The following is a 14,308-nucleotide window of genomic DNA, read 5'->3' on the forward strand; positions in this document are numbered from 1 at the left end:
AACTAGGATGCTTTTGATTCGATACTTCTTTCGTTGAGGATTATTCATTGGCTCTGATTCCTTCAGATAACCTGTGGTCCAATCACTGAAGCAGCGAAAGGTTGAACACGTTTGGATTCCAGTATATCGCGAAATTAAACCGCGAATTTTTCCGGTCTCTATGAGGAGAGAAGTAAGCGAAGCAACTAGTGCAAGTTAACAAGGATAGAAATGCCTTCGCTAAGAAATCAGCAAATGGGAAAGCAAGCACGGTAACCTGAGGCCAGACGCATCTCTGGTTGCGTGTAAGCAATAGCGACCGGAAAAATGCGCAGATTCATTCGGCGATAGGCTAGAATTCCAACACATATACCCTTTATATGATTTTGCTATTGGCTTACTGTTCATCTGGACGATTCTCAACCAGTTATAAACCCTCAACCAAAGAAGGATCGAATCACAGACAAACCAGCTGAGACGACTTACAAGTCGGCAGCCAATGAACTTGCGTTATTTGCCCGAGTGTACACGAGAATGTGCAGTCTATCCTGAAGGCCATTTAATGTCACTAGTAAGCAAGTAAGCAGTGAATGGTTGGAGGGAGCGGGACTCGTTTTTTTTTTCTTTCCCAAAACATTCTTCCGCCGCGTGTACGCAGCATCGGTCCGTTCAACCGTCAATTAGACGCAGTAGCGGATCCAGAGGGGGGGGGGGGGGGGGGGGGGGCTAAGGGGCTCAAGCCCCCTCTCAAAGCATCTGGGTCCACTATTGTTTTAGTGTTTGCCTTGATAAAGCCTAGCCTCAGCTGGGTCAAGCCCCTCCCAAACCAAAATCCTGAATCCGCCACTGATTAGACGTAACACAAGTTCCGTAATTGAAACACGTGTGTGTCGTGAAGTCGCGAAATACATAATCTGACCGTCCGTTGGACTGCAACGAGGTATCTCCACGCTAGCCTTGTGATTGGCGGCCGTCTGCACCGAGTGGCTGTTATTGGTATAGACCGGGAAAATTCGCGGATTCATTTCGCGACAGCCTAAAATTCATATAGTTACACCTCAGTGCTGCCTCTGCTATTGGCTCACAACTCACCTGGACGACTCTGGGCCAGTGAGAAACACTCTACCGAAGCTGTGTCGAATCACAGGCCGCTATATTGGGACACCTTCACAAGACAGCAGCCAATGAGAGGGCGACATTTGACCGAGTGTACGTAGAACTATAGAGTTCATCCTAGAGGTCCTTTTAACCCGCGAATTTTTCCTGTCCCTAGTTATTGGTAGAGACCTGAAGAATTCGCAGGTTCATTTCGCGATAGGCTAGAATCCAAATACATTTATTTGCCTTTCTTGCTGCTTGTGATTGGACCACGGTTTATCTGAGGGACTTCTGGACCGATGAAAAGCGTTCGACAAAAGAAGTATCGAATCACAAGCTTTCCCAGTTAACACGCGTCACGAGTTAGTAGCCAATCAGCAGGTGTAATCTGCACAAGTACATAGGGGATCATGGAGTCTATCCTAGAGGTCATTGAAAACGCGAATTTTTCCGGTCCCTAGTTATTGGTAGAGACCGGAAAAATTCGCGGGTTCATTTCGCGATAGGCTAGAATCCAAATGTGTTTAACCTTTCGCTGCTTCAGTGATTGGACCACAGGTTGTCTGAAGGAATCACAGCCAATGAATAATCCTCAACTAAAGAAGTATGGAATCAAAAGCATCCTAGTTAACAGTTGTTCACGAGTCAGTGGCCGATGAGTAGATGTAATTTGTCCGAGGCTATTCTAGAGGTCATTTAAAGCGCGAATATTTTCCGGTCCCTAGTTATTGGCGTGCCTGAGAGTGATTGGACAGTATGTGGGACGGACGCGAGCTGGCGGGAGGCTGTGAGGTCCAGACTTCTGGACCAGCGGGTCAGCGGCCTCTTGCAGCGGCGCAGATCAATACCGCCGACACCCACCCCCTCGCCCCTCTAGCACCCCCGCCCCTGCGTGGCCGACAAACACACATACTGCTGCCGGTCTGAAGTCAAACCGGCTCGGACCGGCAGATAAACCTCCCTCGAACTCGGGCAAACGTCGCCCGTTCATCGGCTGCTGACCCGTGATTGGACACTTCTTTAAGTATTGAAGGGTCTCTGATTGGCCCACAGTCCTCCAGGTTGACAGTGAACCAATGGCAGAAGCAGCGTAAATGTAGCATGTCACGTACTAAACTGACAACCCCCCCCCCCCCCCCAGCTCCCTGGGTTTCCAACTGTTAAACATGCTGAAATGCATGCATTATTTATTTATTGATGAAATTTTTTTTTCTATTCGGCTATTGTTAGAGACCGGAAAAATACGCGGTTTCAATGACCTCCAGGATAGACTCCAATATCCTCTACACACTCGGGCAAATGCCAACTGTTCATTGGCTGTTGACTTGTGGGTCGTCTCGACTGGGTGGCCTGTGATTCGACACTTCTACGAGTGAGGGGTCTCTAATTGGCCCTCAGTCCTCCAGATTTACAGTGAACCAATGGCAGAAGCAGCACTAAGGTATAATTATTTGAATTTTAGCATAACACGAAATGAACCCGCGAATTTTTCAGGTCTCTAGCTATTGTGTTTTAGAGGTGAATGAATAGCTTGCCTGTGAACAGTCGAGCCTTTTTTTTAGAGTGGTATTTCGCGGATTATTTTCGTTGTATTAACAGCTTATCCAACTATTGGTTCGCTGTTTAATCTGGAGGACAGTGGAGCCAATCAGAGACCTCCCAATCAGAGTTGTACGTAGGGACCGGAAAAATTCGCGGGTTCAATGACCTCTAGGATGAACTTTATAGTTCTACGTACACTCGGTCAAATGTCACCCTCTCATTGGCTGCTGTCTTGTGAAGGTGTCCCAATGCAGCGGCCTGTGATTCGACACAGCTTCGGTCGAATGTTTCTCACTGGCCCGGAGTCGTACAGGTGAGTTGTGAGCCAATAGCAGAGGCAGCGCTGAGGTGTAACTATATGAATTTTAGGCTGTCGTGAAATGAATCAGCGAATTTTTCCGGTCTCTAGTTGTACGGAATCACTGAAACGACTCACGAGTCAGCAGCCAATGAACAGGCGAGGATCGCTGAGTCCATCCTGGAGGTCAATGAACCCGCGGATTGTTTTATTTTTTTTCTCTCCCGGCGACGTGGGGTTTGGTTCGTAGACACGTGACAGCAGAACCAGGCCAGAGAGAGATGTGCAGGTGAGACACACACACACGCGCGGATGGGGGAACAGGAACAGACCTGCGCTCTGGCGGGAGATATTCGCGGCGTGCGGCCTGGCCCACGCGCGACTCGTGGCTTGTGGGGAGGGGGTGTTGGAGGGAGGGGGGGAGGAAGCCACGGGGTGAACGACCTGTCGGCCGAGTTCGCCAGCAGCCACGCGCCGCGCTCACCCCTTCTCTTGCTCTCTCCCTCTGTCTCCCTCTCTCTCCAGCAGCGGGCGACGACTCGAACAGCCCGAAGTGTGCCCGAGAGCAGTGTTTACAACAAACCACGCCAGATAGCGCCGCCGCATACCGTACTGAACACGGTGTTTGTAGAGACCGGAAAAATTCGCGGATTCATTTCGCGATAGGCTAAAATAAAAATAGTTACACCTACCTCAGTGCTGCCTCTGCCATTGGCTCACAACTTAACCTGGATGACTCTGGTCTAATGAGAAACACCCAACCAATGTTTTATCGAATCACAGGCTGCTACGTTGGGACGTCTCACAAGACAGCAGCCAATGAGTGGGTGGAATATGACCGAGTGTACGTAGAACTATGGAGTTCATCCTGGAGGTCATTGAACCCGCGAATTTTTCGGGTCCCTAGGTATTTGTAAACCCATAGATAGCGTCAATACTTACGATCAAATTATCAATAGAAAAAAAATTGTTTATCACGAAAATAAATGCAAGTATCAAATGAAAAAAATATATATATTATTGTTCGTTAAGTGTTTTTTTTTTCACTTTCAAATTTATTATTCGTATTATAATATGTAACAATGATAGATATCTAGTTCCTAACTACGTCTGGACTGCAACAAACTATTGTAGTAGGATAAATGTTATAGTTAGAGAGACCGGAATAATAAGCGGTTTCATTTCGCGTTAGGCTAGAATCCAAATGTGTTTAACCTTTTGCTGCTTCAGTGATTGGACCACAGGTTGTCTGAAGGAATCAGAGCCAATGAATAATCCTGAACGAAAGAAGTATCGGATCAAAAGCATCCTAGTTAACAGTTGTCACGAGTCAGTAGCCAATGAGTAGATGTAATTTGTCCGAGTGCATAGAGGATCTTGGAGTCTATCCTGTAGGTCATTGAAATCGCGAATTTTTCCGGTCTCTATATAATACAGTATTTTTAAAACCATAGATAGCGTGAATACGTAGGATCAAAACTCAATTGAAAATGTTTATCACGAAAATAAATGCAAGAGTCAATAATTGAAAAATTAATATTTAATATTATTGTTCGTTAAGTGTGTGTGCGTGTTTTTTTTAAAGAATTTATTATTCATATTATAATACGTAACAGCGGTAGATAACTAGATCGTATTAAAGATCACCAACTAAAGTGGTAAATATCATCGACGCCATGTTTGTTCCAACACCATTTTCTTTACTAATGCTTACTAATATTACGAATAAAAAAGTAAGTTCGTCTGTTTGTCGAATCATGCTTCCTTATTTTCTCCTGTTTGACAGTTTTAAGTTATATGTTTGGCGACGTCTTGCACTGGCGTGCTTTGTAAAAGACAGTGACTTTCTTGAGTTTAGTTGCGAATTGCGCTTTTGCGTCGATGCTTTTCTTGCGTAGTTTATAAACCCAGCCTAGCGGATAAGTGGGAGAGAGTAAGAGAGAGAGAGAGAGAGAGCGAGAAAGATTTAGAGAAGTAGAAGGAAAGAAATCCCATGTAGCATTTGGGCTTTGTAGAGCGACTTGAATAAGACGTGCTCATCCTTTTTTTTTTTTGTACTTTTACAAGTGAAGTCCTGAGAAACCCTGTTGCCAACGATATCACTTGTAAAATTTCAAGGGAGGGTTCTTTACTTTATGCAATTGTGCAAAGCTCTGCCTTATAGTTTTACAAGTCATATCGTTGGCAACCGTGTTTCAAAGGATTTTCCTTGTAAAAAGTACAAAATGATTCGAGATTCATCATTAAAAAATTACGTACACAGACCGCATACATATGCATGCAAAAAGCTTGAATGAGCCTAGATAAATTATATTTTCATGGCAACTCTAATTCAGGCTCCATTCAGCTCTGTATTCTAAAATAATGTGCTTAATTACTATTTTTCGCACTTGGTTTTAAATATATTCATAATATAGTTATAGCCTACCCGTTTATTTGTTCATAGAATGTTTTCCACTAAACAAGTCCTTTTTCAAAGGTTTTTATGAACTTAAAAGCAAATTTTTTTTGTATAAATCCTAGCATGCACCGAAAGCATGATATCATGTGGCATACCGGTTTGGATTAAACTGAGTCGTCTCGAAACTATTTTGAGTACATAATTCGTAAATCAATTAAAATTATATTTAAAAAAAACCTGAAAACCGTAGGTTTCTATGGTGTAAAAAACTATTTTTTTTAATCGTTTTAATGAATTAGATACTAACAATAAAAAAGTTTTAAGTTATGATTTCATGCTTTTTAGTATATGCTAGTGCTAACACAAAAATTTGCCCTTGAGTTCATAAAAAAAACTATTATATAAGGACTTGTGTTTAGTACAAAAAAATACGAAAAATTATATTTGGTTGGTTTATTTAAAATCGTATTAAAAAAAATAGCGTAACTCAGTATACGAGATAGACGTGAAACTTTGGCCAATCAAACCTCGTCTCGTAAGTCTATCGTAAGGCGTCATTTTCTTTCACTGTGCGAAATTTTAAGTAATAACGTCACGTTTGTCGTAAAATCGAGAAAGTCAACTTTTTAAAAACGTCAACTTTTTAAAAAAGTTTTCGGAACACTTTACTTTACGGAAGGAAGTCACGCAACGCAAGCGGAAACGCAAGAAGGTGGAAGTTGGGCGATGACTGTATTGCTTTTTTGTTTTTTGCGCGCGTTGTCTATTTTATAAACGAGTCTTTTTTTTATGTCATTACTGAACGCGGCCTTACGTTTTACAATGACACGTAAACGGGAACGGATCTCACGGACTTGTTTTTTTCCACAACAGCACGCGAACGTATCAACTCGGCAGTGCTGAGCTCTTCCGTTTACGTCGCTACGTGCGACCAATAGAAGCCGAGTACTTGGCTGCGGTGGTAGACATGTTTGTTAATGTTCTAAATGCGTTAAAAGTTGTTTAAACTACGAGCATATCTAGTGTTATATTAGTACATTGAGGTTTATTTTGAATATATAAATGCAAAAATTCTGCCCGGGTTAGAAGCTATAAACCTAAAATATATATTTTTTTACACGCTTCATATTAGCTTCACCTGTATATTTGTTTGTTTGTATGTTTGTAACCGACTCCTTTGGGTGCGATTTTGACCCACTTTAAACGGCCAGATTTCATTCAAACTTTGTAGATTTAAGATTATTCCATTATTCAATTTGTAAAATAAGATTTTTGTCAATTTATATAATTTTAAATTAGATAAATGTTTTGTATCCTTTGAAATGCAATCTCATTTGTTACTTTTCGGTGCGTTGTGGAAGCAGCAGACGCGATAGTGAAATGCTGCGACAGATCTGTGCCTTAGCGCGGGTTGCGACAGCCGCTAGCACAGGTCGTCGACCCGGGCGGGCCCGGGCAAGATGGCGGCCGCTGGGGTCGTGGTGCGCGCGTCCGCCGCCAGGCGCGCCACCTGCCGGCACGTGTCCGCTCTCACGCGCTATCGACACACCACTATCGATACTGTACACCGGGGGAAAAAAACAAACATTGTGAACGGAACTAAAATAATCACGCTAAACTACAAATATATTTGTTAATTTATATATTTACATGAAAGAAAAATAGTTTTTCGCAGTAATACTGCTTGGTTTGATTTATAAACCCGGATATTTATGCTTTTTATGGTCCCAGTACTTACATGAGTAAAATGCTATTTGTAAACCGTTTCGTGAGTAGCTTTCCAAAATTAACTGCGCATATTAATAAGCATAATAAAACAAAATAAAGTCCCATTGATGAATATTCGAATATATTTCACATGTAAAAAACATTCTCTTGTATAAAACAATATCAAAATTGAATATTACGCGTCAGTAGCGTAGCCAGGATTTGTGTATGGGGGGGTGTTAAGAGGCATGCCCCCCCCCCCCCCCCCTTCCGTATTAAAGCGGGGGGTCCTCCCCCGGGAAGATTTGGATTTTAAGGTGTAAAATAGTGCTATTTTAGCAGTTTTCGGTACTTAAATTTAAATATTGTAATGGTAAAATTTTTATTAATTTTAATATGAAATTGGTTTGAGTGATGAATAAGAAATTAATTAAAGATTTGGTGCACACCGTCAAACATTTGTCTCCTACATATTTGAAAATAGAGTTGGAGGGGAAGTATTAGACAAAAAAATGGCTTCCAGTTTTCTAATAAAATATATATATGTTATCAAAATAACTGTATCATGCAATGTTTTTCTTTTGGAAGAGTAGTTATTTAAATATGAACGCAAATGCGGTGAAAAATAGAGGGGTTTGAGGGCGATATTACGCTCTCATATGATTACTTATGTATAAGGTGGGAGGGGCAACGCCCCCCCCCCCCCCCCCACACGTTGTTGTAACAGCTCTTCCCTGGACAAAAAAATTACCAATAACAAAATTGGCCAAAACCACGTGACCCAGTCTTGTGTCACCAGAGCAGAGGGTGCAAAGTGGCAGGAGCCAATCAACGAATAACCCCCACTCTCATTACATAAAAGAATGTGGTGCCAGTTATTTGAGTATTGTTTGGATTTTAAGGTGTAAATTAGTGCTATTTGAGCAGTTTTCGGTACTTAACTTTAAATATTGTAATGGTAAAAATATTATTAATTTTATAATAAAAAAATTGTTTGAGTGATGAAGTATGAAATTAATTAAATATATTTTAATCAATCCAAGTGCCTTGTCCACTTCCACTCAAAATCATAAATCATGCTCGAAGCTCGACAATACAAAAAAATAGGAATAAAAATGGTTGGGTTTCGGCAGAACTGGCCAATTCCTGGAAACAATTAGCTTTAGCTTGAAGAGTTACCCAGTCACCACCTGCTTATAATTACCGCGCTGGTTAAATACAATAGGTGTAAGATATTTGAAAACTTGGGACCCGTCACGGCGTCACAACCTTATAGCTTCTGCTCGCGACAGGGGTAGGGGAAGGGAAGGAGAATCGGTAGGGCTCGCTTACTCTTCCCCTCCAGTGCAGTGGCCGGTGATAGCAGTAAGACACCCAGGCTTTTAGCTAACCTGCTTTCAGATAAGAAAAAAATGTTGGCTAAGGAGGGGGGGGGGCGGTGGTTAGAACCCCTAAAACCCCCCCTGGCTTCGCCTCTGATGATATGTTACAGAATTTAAGTTATTAGGAAACAATATATGTTTTGAGTTTGAACACCATTGGATTTAAATTTACGTTGCATTGTTGCGGGCGCATTTGGTCACAAACTAATAGTTGTTTCACCCTCAACATTTCTACAAATAGACAAATAAAGGTATGACTATTATGATTATGTGTGTCAGTGTATTTATGCAAGTAATGGAATATGCCCTGGGTGTGTATTTTATTTCCGTGTGCGAATTAAAAGTACGGTTATGTACTTGCGACCTCGCTACTTCACTTGCCATTGTAATGTACTAACGCAGTTTGGAAGAGTGTCTATAAACATAATTACCCAGCCAAGCAGGTATTTTTGCATTAATTATTTCATTAAATAAATTCCAACAAAATGTTTACTGAAATCATTTAAGTTGTAAACTATTTACTTACAAATACATTTATGGCAACTTTCTGAGTAGTTAGTCATTACAAAAAAAAAAAAAAAAACAAGAAAACTAACAACTTTATACATTGCCATTATTCTTTATTTGCATGCCATCACATATGAAAAACTTCAAATCGATTAATAACTTTGTTAATGGTTTTTTAATGAAAAACCTAGGGATCTATAAGGATTAGGTCGTGATATAGCAAAGTACAATCCAGTTTGCATCACTATTTTCCTAATAAACTGGATGTCTGAGAGTTCTCATATTTGGAACCGGGATACACTTCCGCAAGAATTACAGTGAAACCAGGTTTGGGCATGCACCCGTGTCAAGATACTTTGTGCATCCTGAATGTAAGTCTTATGTCATCAAAATACAGCATTTGTCACTAACATATTTTGCCTCAAATCAGGGGCGCAACAACTAAATTACCAAAGGGTGGGACAATATAACTTTTTATAAAGAATTATCGATCACCCCTATTGAAGTGGGGGGTCCGGGGGTCCTCCCCCGGGAAAATTTGTATTTCAAGGTGGAAAATGGTGCTTTTTAAGCAGTTTTATTATCTGAAAATTGATTACACAGCACTTTCTTTGCCCCCTTTTGCCCCCACTTCAAGGTTTCAGGAAGGGGGGGGGGGGCAAAATACCCTTGCCCCCCCTGTTGTTGCGCCCCTGCCTCAAACATGTGTGTTGTGTTTGTGTAAGAGTTATCATTCCAACTACACAATTCCTGAATTCAGTGATCCACAGGAGACAAGCAACATATATTTTGTGACAATAGACTCTACTTCAACCTAGGATGCATTGCCTTTGCTCATTTTGTTGATTTTCGACTTACACCACGAGCAAGTCCTCATCAAGGCGACCTCGACCTTTGACACAAGTTTCATCAGACCCTTCGGACATGACTGCCTTGCCACCTGGGCACTTCCTTGTTGTAGGGCCTCTTGTTGCTGTGCCTGAGCCTTTGTAACCATGGGGGAGCAACTCTAATTACCGAGACTGAGACCTAGTTTTTAGAAGTAGTTATGGGCCCATCCGCTAGATAGTAGTTTTCATAATATATTGCTGAAATAACTACATTAATTTATTAGAAGAAGTAATGTATAAACTATCAGGCAAACAAACCAGTGAAAATTCACTCTATTTAGGTAGCCACTAATTTTGTGGTGTGTAATACGATGAGATTTTGCACCTCCTACTCCTTTATTTATTACATTACCGTTTATTATAAAACAGCATTAAGTAAATTCGCATCGATTAAATTAGTTTTCCGCCGCCAAGGAGAAAACTTAATATAACCAAAAAAAGTATTAACTAAAAAAATTTTTGTATGAGAACCTCTATTCCAATTTTTTTATTTGATGGTAGTTATGGGCCCACCCAACAGATAGCGACACATGTCGCGTGAAACATGGTTTCAGTTTCCACTGTAAAGTCGCACTTCTATATTTCCCTCCATGTTCTGTGTTTGTAACTGACGTTTCGAAAACGAGATCGGAATACAAAAAGTATTCAACTACAAACAAAACACCCAGTAACCAAATTGTTATTTCTAATTGGAGGGGTATAATCCCAAGGAGAAGGATAGGAAGATGTCAAACTTAAAATTCTGACCATGGCTTAGCAATACACAATGGTGCAGGTATATTTAAAGTGAATTTTTTGGACGAAAATGAGATGTTTTAGATTTAGGAAAAATTAATTTTTCTATACACAATAACCTAAATCAAATAGATTTCCTCGCGGTTTCAGAATCCCCGCAGAAGCTTTAACTTATGTGAAAAAACAACTTAAATACAATCAATGACTGAAACAAACATGGCGTATTCTGTGTCATAAAATATTTTGTTACTCTAAACGTCATCTCTTTCTAAACAAGAAAATTAAACTATTAGAGCAAACACTGTTCTTTCGAAAATATTAAAGACTAATTATTCTAATATAATTATTGATAATAATGAAGTGATAATTGTAACTCGTATTTTTTACTGTTACCAAAATTTACTATAATACATTTATATTCCAAGAAATATTCTTTTGTAGATATTACTAGTTAAATAAATCCAAATAAGTCAATACTCAAAAAAATGTAACAAGATTCAACATTTTAGAACGTTGCTAGCGTCACTTTAAAATAGACGGCGCTAGTGTTGCTGATAACAGCGAGCCGCAGAGCCGGCGTAGCGCGTCAGTCGTCGCCCTGCAGTCGTCGCGCGATGTGGCCGCTGCTGGCGCTAGTGTTCCTGGCGGGCGCGCTGGTGCTGCTGCGGCGGCGAGACCCCGAACCCGTGCTGGGCGTGTACCGCCAGCCTGGCGCCTGGTACCCGCTCAAGTACGCCCTCGTCCGCGTCATGCTGTACCTGCGCAAGGTCAGAGCCAGGAGTGCATTCCTACATGCGTTATAGAGGACGCAACTCACTCGAAACCACTGATGCGCCCCGAAACGTGTTTTATTTTGTTTGTATCTAATATTACTTAAAAGTTCAGCATTAGATTTGTTATTACGTCATAAGCATTTGTGATTACTCAAATGAAGATAAATATGTTAATAAAAATTATTGAAAGGTGAACTCAAGGAATATTAAATATTCATTAAAAGTATTTTTAATATTACGAGATTTATAAAAAATAATATTATTTTAATCGCTGAAATTTGTAACTTTAATGCTAATTTTTTTTTAATTGGTCGTTGTTTGTTGAACATTCGTAGATATCACAACTCAAATGACTACGTGCACTTAATGCGAACAAACTCTAAACAAGTAGTGCTAGCAGTAATAGAATTAGGATACTATCCATCCATTAGGAAATGCGCCCTTTACATTGTGGTTAATGTGTGTGCTGTTAGGCCCGTCTACAAAAGTCCCAACCTGTGGGCGGTCCGAGTCCTTATTCTAATGTGAATGACATCCATTGTCGCCCGGAAAACAGCCCTGTCTACAAATTGCAACGTCCGATGTCCAAATCTTCTGATTTATAAAATAGTCACCAGAGCGCAGTAAATATATAGAGTGCCAAAAAATGGTTTTCTATTATTTTTGTTTACTTCATGCTTTGTAAATGTGTACGCTTCTAAGTTTGGAATATTTAGTTAAATTATGAAATTTGTGGGAGTTCAATAATAGTTATTTATTCTGTAGAGGAAAGGTATTGTAGTGTGTGTGAACAGAAGAAGAGGTATTGTGGTGTGTGTGGTCAGGGGAAGAGGTATTGTGATGAGTGTGAGCAGAGGAAGAGGTATTGTGATGAATGTGAGCAGACATAGAGGTATTGTGAATAATGTGAGCAGAGGAAGAGGTATTGTGATGAATGTGAGCAGAGAAATAGGTATTGTGATGAATGTGAGCAGAGAAAGAGGTATGGTGATGAGTGTGAGCAGACATAGAGGTATTGTGATGAATGTGAGCAGAGAAATAGGTATTGTGATGAATGTGAGCAGAGAAAGAGGTATTGTGATGAATGTGAGCAGAGAAAGAGGTATGGTGATGAATGTGAGCAGAGAAATAGGTATTGTGATGAGTGTGAGCAGAGAAAGAGGTATTGTGATGAATGTGAGCAGAGGAAGAGGTATTGTGATGAATGTGAGCAGAGAAAGAGGTATTGTGATGAATGTGAGCAGAGAAAGAGGTATGGTGATGAATGTGAGCAGAGAAATAGGTATTGTGATGAGTGTGAGCAGAGAAAGAGGTATTGTGATGAATGTGAGCAGAGGAAGAGGTATTGTGATGAATGGGAGCAGAGGAATAGGTATTGTGGTGTGTGTGAGCATATAAAAAGGTACTTTGGTGTGTGAGAGCAGAGGAAGATGTACTGTGGTGGTGTGAGCAGAGGAAGAGGTACTGTGGTGTGTAAGAGCAGAGGGATAGGTATTGTGGTGTGTGTGAACAGAGGAAGAGCTTGAGAGATGCGGCCAGACGTGGTGACCAGCAGGTCGGTTACGGGCAGACGCGACACCGGTCCATCGACGAGATGGAAGTCGCCCAGCCTCTGTCGGAGCACGCCAAGGTGAGTTGCGTGAGGACGACAGAGAACATATGGTATGTTATGTAAATGAAGTTCTAAAATGTTTCCAATAGTTAATAGAAGTTTCCAAAACATTTCCAGAAGAAATAGGCACTTCCAAAGCCTGTAGACTGTGCCAAAAAGGATTTTGTTTTCATTTGGTGCTTTATAAAAGATCGTTGCAAATTTCCGCAGCTACGTAATGATTTGCCAGAGTTGAGACACATAACTGAAGAGACTATTTTTTCCATTACTCCAGACATGTTAACCAATGTGTAGGAAGAATTGGACTTTAGGTTGGATGTGTGCCGTATAACTAAAGGTGCACATATTGAACATTTGTAATAATAAATAAGTTAGTTTACCTCCAATGTGATGTATGATTTGTTGTAAATAGTCTAAATTAAACAGTTAATAATGTTACGATTTACAGGGTTCGTAAAGGGATAGTCCAATTAAAGATTTTTATCACACTCACAGTTTTATTTATTGCCACTATTTACATTACTAACATATAATCTAAAAAAGCCAATTAATCAATTGTACTTTAAATGTTGCTTCCTCAGTCACTTTTGTTCACACACCGCACACCTCGCTAGGCCGCACCTCTGGCGCAACTCTCTACGCAGCACCCCTCGTGGATCTCTGTCGCCGCACTCCGCCTCCGCACTCCGCTGCCGCAGTCGCAATTCCCCTTCGCCGAGATCCCACTCGACGCCTCGCTCGGAACTTCGCTCGGAACTCCGCCGCGCCCGCGACACTATCGCCCGGAACTGAACTCTTCGCCCTGGAACCTTCGTCCAGGGACTTCGCCGCTCTATCACCCGGAAACTCCGCCGCGGGAAAGCTACCGATTTCACTCTGAACTCCCTGAGGCCGGCGTCCCCCAGCTTTTATATCAGCCCAGACACCTTCCAGAACTCCCGAGCGCGGCTGGGTCCAGTCGCGTCATTCCGCGCCGACCCGACGGCAGAAATCTCTCGAAAGACGTGTCGGCGGCTCGCGTAACTCCGCATCTGTCAGGTTTCGGATGTCAAACTAACAGCGCCGCGCGGTGGAGCTGAGGGCGGGAGGGAGGGGAAGCGGCGACCCAGGTGCGCACGGCACATCTCATGTTACAGCGGCATGTGATATCAGCCCAGCTAGCTCTGCACCTGCGCGTGACGCAACCTTGCTCACGTTCGTAACATTGCTCCCTCCTTAAACCTGTTCGTCCCGAACAGGTAATGCATCCCTTTGCAGCATATTCCCTCAAGCGGTCCAAATGTACCACTTTCATACGTCCCCTCTTTCCTCTCTGGATCCTGTAAACCACATCATTTAGGAGCTTTAAGACCTCGTAGGGGCCTTCCCATGATGCTTGAAGTTT

The 14,308-nt window shown here is 41.6% G+C and overlaps 1 protein-coding gene across 6 annotated transcripts in view; it reads left to right on the plus strand.

Annotated features, from left to right (window-relative positions):
• Positions 1 to 14,308, plus strand: part of LOC134540860 (uncharacterized) — a 196,453-nt gene that overhangs the window by 145,398 nt on the left and 36,747 nt on the right. For 3 of the 6 annotated variants that reach the window (XM_063383872.1, XM_063383873.1, XM_063383874.1), the window contains exon 3: positions 12,826 to 12,942. In XM_063383872.1, the coding sequence (XP_063239942.1) occupies positions 12,826 to 12,942 (117 nt within the window). Of the gene's footprint in view, positions 1 to 11,085; positions 11,307 to 12,825; positions 12,943 to 14,308 lie in introns of all 6 variants that reach the window. The other 3 variants (XM_063383869.1, XM_063383870.1, XM_063383871.1) reach the window with 2 other exon arrangements.

The sequence above is a fragment of the Bacillus rossius genome, chromosome 17, assembly GCF_032445375.1.
Source record: "Bacillus rossius redtenbacheri isolate Brsri chromosome 17, Brsri_v3, whole genome shotgun sequence".
Lineage (NCBI taxonomy): Eukaryota > Metazoa > Arthropoda > Insecta > Phasmatodea > Bacillidae > Bacillus > Bacillus rossius.